This window comes from Protopterus annectens, chromosome 9.part0 (assembly GCF_019279795.1).
Source record: "Protopterus annectens isolate FY-2018-M chromosome 9.part0, PAN1.0, whole genome shotgun sequence".
Lineage (NCBI taxonomy): Eukaryota > Metazoa > Chordata > Ceratodontiformes > Protopteridae > Protopterus > Protopterus annectens.
This window is the reverse complement of record NC_056743.1, coordinates 1,041,312,643-1,041,317,816: the sequence shown is the minus strand read 5'-3', so window position 1 is coordinate 1,041,317,816 and position 5,174 is coordinate 1,041,312,643. Positions and strand designations below refer to the sequence as shown.

The 5,174-nt window shown below is 39.0% G+C and overlaps 1 protein-coding gene across 1 annotated transcript in view; it reads left to right on the top strand.

Moving 5' to 3' along the window:
• Window positions 1–706: 706 nt before the first annotated feature.
• LOC122811782 (keratin, type II cytoskeletal cochleal-like) overlaps window positions 707–5,174 on the top strand; it is a 200,030-nt gene continuing 195,562 nt past the window's right edge. Inside the window, exons 1-2 of the mRNA XM_044083843.1 lie at window positions 707–1,351; window positions 1,651–1,868. Coding sequence (XP_043939778.1) covers window positions 935–1,351; window positions 1,651–1,868 — 635 coding nt within the window. The 5' untranslated portion in view covers window positions 707–934. The remainder of the gene's footprint in view (window positions 1,352–1,650; window positions 1,869–5,174) is intronic.

Below are 5,174 nucleotides of genomic sequence, written 5' to 3'. Positions count from 1 at the left end.
GTGAAATGAGATTAAAAACATAAACTCATTCGGAACAACTTCTAATCCTCTTGTTGCTTCCTTTACGACTCATCCACCTGTCAGACTGAAAAAAATGTGTTCCCTATAGACAATTTTGTCAGCAGGTTATAACGTGGCAGGTGCCAACCAGGCGGTAGCAACACCCAGAAGTCTGTAAGTCTATGCATCTCTTGAACCTAGAGGTTAAACACGCGTCATAATGAACCTGTAGAACTGCACTCCAAGTTGTAAATATACGTTTTCTATATTCATGCATACATGCATATTTATAGAGTCAGAGAGCTAAATGCACTAGTTACATGAATCTGGTTTATCAATTTTTAAATTCTCGTATCTGCACTGCATGTGTTTCAAATGTTATTCGGACTTAGCGCCAACTTGGCACTGACATACTGATTTTTCCCTTTTTGGGGGGCACAACAAAAATTCGGGATGCCAACCAAGACAAAATAAGTCGTCCTTCACACCACATGCAGTATAAGAAATACAAACGACACCGTGACGCCTGCGGAAATAAGAGCGACTTGGATGCACAAGGGCCACCACCTGACGTAGTGTATACCACATACAATTGCTTTGTTGGTTGACCCCCCCCCCCCCCCCCGGACGCATCATAAAACAACTCTAGCGTGTTGTTGTCTGCTATTTTAGTGCTCCCTTGCAACAAATATACCCCTCTATGCAGCTTTCTGCCTCCATCCCCCAGTCTGCCTAAGTACAGGGGTTGGCAGACTAATACCGCTCCACCCCTTTTTGGCACATCTTACAGATTTCAAGAGAAGATAAAAGGGGCAGAAGCTGGCAACGTCTCACAGGGATCATTTCTCCTGCTTCGTCGTTGCTACTAGCTTCCGCACATCCACCGAGCTTCGTTTCTCCGTTTCGCAAACTAAAGTCCTAACAAGCTTTGACGATGAGCGTCTACAGTACGAGAACCACTCGTGTCACCAACGCTCCTCGGAGCTTCTCTAGTTTCTCTGTTGGGAACGCAGGACCTAGCAGTTCTAGAGTTTTCGGGTTGGGCTCCTCGCGCGGACCCAGTTTTGGCGCAATTCCCAGTGGAACAGTAACTACTAATTACAGCATCAGCGGCAGTGCTGGTGGTAGTGGTTTGGGCACTGGTTTAGGTTTTGGCCAAGGTATGAGTCGTGGCAGCGGTGGCAACTTTGTAGGCTCTGGAGGGTTCCCACCCATTACCAGTGTGACAGTGGACAAAAGACTATTAGCTCCTCTAGACTTAGCAGTAGATCCTAGTATCGGTCAGGTCCGACATGAGGAGAAGGAGCAAATTAAAACGCTCAACAACAAATTTGCAGGTTATATAGATAAGGTAAGCTGTTTTAATTGATTTTTCTTTATTACTCCACAATATTTTTCTGCCTCTGCGTTCTGTTGCTCGAAATCCTTTTAAATAACAGTAATCATTAACAGTAAATAAAACGGAGCCGTTTGCTTCCTTTCAAAGTGGTCAGCCAGTAGCTTTATGGGGATACGTTGGCTGACAGTTGTAGAGAGTACGACCTTGACAGAAGTGGGCACATTTGAGGCAGTTAAGGGTAAACACAAACTGTATTCTTTTGATTACCGTTGTAGATGGTAACATGTCTTTCAATCCTTTCTTATTTTCAGGTCCGTACCCTTGAGCAGCAGAACAAACTGTTGCAAGTCAAATGGGAACTGCTGCAAAAGCAACAGCAAGGAGGATGTTCAGACGTCAATTTAAATGCAATGTATGAAGCTTACATTGGCAATCTAAAGCGGCAGCTTGACAGTCTGCAAAATGACAAATATAGGCTCGAGTCTGAGCTGAAGAACATGCAGAATATTGTGGAAGATTACAAATGCAAGTGAGTTAACCAACCCCAATGCATCTACACACCTGTCCTCTTCACCTGTAAATAACAGTAGAGTCTCACGCTGAAAACGTTACTGATGCTCGTATTCATTTTAAATGGTAGAAATAAGTGTGCTTGGTAGTTACGTCGGCATCATCAAATTAGTAAGCATAATTTACCAGGCCTACAGTTGTTTCGATTAGAGTCCATGTGTCCTGAACGTTGTTAGCTATCTAAGCATTTGAGGTTGAGACTAAATGTTAATATCTAACGTGTTATACTTACATTTTAGATACAACTTGTATTTCTCAGTCAGGGAAATGCTTAATTTTTAGATTGTTGAGCCTCTGAAAACCCCCCTCCTTGCCTCTGAAAACCCCCTCCTTGATAGAAAGTATTTTCAAGGGTTCCCGTGTACACCTTGATATGACTAAATGGGAGGGAAGTGAACATAACTCTCAGTTGCTGATTTAGTCATCAAATGTCTGATTTTTGCCCTCAGGTTTAGCTTTGCTCACGTAGATTTTATTATTACATTTTTTTCATAAAGTTAAGTTTGTTTAAGAGTAGATACTTTTTTAAGAGAGCTAAACTAAGCATACATCAAGATTCCTCATTACTAACTGTGCTCTAGAATTTGAAGACCTCGTTCTGAAAAAAGAAACGGTGAAACCCATTCTTGCTCTCGGCTATGTTTTTTCAAGGCCAGTGCAATTTGTTTATTACTTAGTAGCTGAGAGGTGAGGTAAATTTAACATAACTGCTTTTGGGGACGCAACATTTCATTGGGTGATGAGTCAGTTTTATTAGGGAAAGGCAGCATAGTGTCAAGATCTTTTCCGGTAAAGTGTAATGGAAGCTTAAGCCTTTCTTTTGCAGCCTGGTTATTTTGCCTTCATCAGAAGTCCAGTGAGAATGGCTTGTTTGTTGAAACAAAGGGCACACCCAGGAAATGAGCCAGAAGTTTAAGGTTTACACAGTCAGTTTTCATGATGTTGCCACCTTTCGATGTAAATGACCTTTGTACCAACTATGCTAAAATTCTCTTATTAGTACCCTTAAATGAACAGTTGGTAATATAAAAAGTGTACACATCTTTGGATGCATTTAGTATTGCTGCTGATTCACTAATACTACTATTGTTAAATATATTGGAAAATTTAGCACTAAGTTGTTTAAAATGATGGGCCCTCAAAAATAGTTTGTACACCACTTCTTAGTATGTGTGTGTTTTTGTCTGTGTGGCTAATTGGGCAAAACATTTTGAATGCTTTGGGTTGCTGAAAAAAATATATAAATTACGTTATGGCATTCAATATTCAGCAAATGCCTTTTTTAAATATAGCTCTGTATTGTAGTTGAATCTTGACTTACATTAGAACATGTTCAAATATTTATGTGTTATGACACAAATGTAATTATTCCCTTGACATTTTTAGGAGACACTCTTTCCCGCTGTCCTGGGTCTTTATAAAACAAGTATGTGCATAATTTTCTCTTGCAAAGAATAGGTATATGTATTGTAGGTAGAGTGCAACAGTAATGCACAGTGGACACGTACACAAATTAAAGTTTACTTTCAAGCTGAAGGTGACAGTTCTCTGTTCAAATCATACATTTTACCTTACTAGCTTTCTTACAACGGTATCAAGTATGTATGTATGTATGTCACACAAACAGACATTTAACAAATAGTACCATTGTCGCCTCACAGTAAGACGTTGTCCTGTTCGATTCTCAGCTAAAGCGTCTTCTGTGTGGAGATATGCGTGAATGGGCGTACCTTTGTTGAAGGTTGTGCGTCAGAGCTGGCAACTCGGCACGTAAAAATCTACTGCCAATCATTAGCGGACCGGAGTTCCACTGTGGCGACCCCTAACCGGGAAAAGCTGAAAGGCACAACAACAACTGATACCAAAGATATTTATGTGTTTGACCTCACACACAACACTCACTCCTACAAAACACACACGCACACACACATTTTCAAGCATAATTAGGACTGACAAGGAAGACTTTTGTACTAGTTTGTTCACAATTATTTTATTAGCACTAAATTCAAGGATGAAGCAGAGTCTGTGCAGTGAATGAAATAACACACAATACCCCAATCCAACGGCTATCCAACATGTAGTCCTGTAAGTGATATTTATTAACTAAAATGAGGAAAATCTCATAATTTTGTGAGGAGCAAAACAGAAAATGCTGTTTTAAATGTTCCTTGTCTGACTGGTGAAATTATGTAATCCAGAATCAGATACCAGTAATACATTTTATCCTGTAGAGTTTGAAGTTAGGAATATTTTGAATAAATTATACTCCTACATTTGAGGATGTAGCAAATGTCATTTTTGAACTACGAGCTAAAATGCCCCGAGGGTGTAACCAATAGATAAAGTAGGAACATCCTGTTCGTTGTTAGCATTTGGTCTCTACATCCTTTTTGTAATAAAATAGCAAACTTAAGTGACAGAGAAAACAAATACACGTAGAACTTGCAGTAGGGCAACTGCAATTGCGACATTTCTGGCAACTATCTCCTTTGATATATACTCATGGGATTTCACATTATGTTTCTGAGATAAAAGGAAGAAGGAAAGAAAGAAATGTTTTGGTACCATCATCTACAGATTATTTTAATTACTAGGCCACATTTTTTGAAAATAGCAGCATACATAGCATTTCATTTGAAGTCTAGATCGTATGTTGACTAACTTTAAACAAAACTGGTACTAAGAACTGTGATATAAATGTACATATTTGAGTGGGTTCGCCTACTTGCTTAAGCTGTTTTTGTATAAAAAAATGCTGTCATGTGCATAATGAAACGAATCACCCTACCGCTGCTTTAAATGGTCAGCATTAGGCATTGTTTGAATGCAGCCTAAACTCTTTCTGACGGTTGTTCTAACGTGGACTATGCTTGCTTGCTATAGAAAACCAACTTTACATATTGTGCTTAGCTAAGTTCCTTTCATCGGCAGCAGTGCCATTCTTTCTGTTTTGCAAAATAAATGCCTCATAGTTGCACATCATTTAAACTCACATTTTACAGCTACTTCAAAATGTCTTTATTTACAGATTGTGTGAATTCGGCTGGACCAGTGTACACATAACAGCCTTATTCTCATTTTTTGAATGTCACATATTATTTGAACTCTTATTATTGTGCAAAGCATAAAAAAATAATAACAGCATGACTAGCACATGAATAAATTGGACTACAAGTTAGTGGAGACTTCTAAACACTTTGGAATTGGGTAATAGAGGAAAAACTACATAACAAGGAAACTTCATGTATGACTGATTTGATTAGAT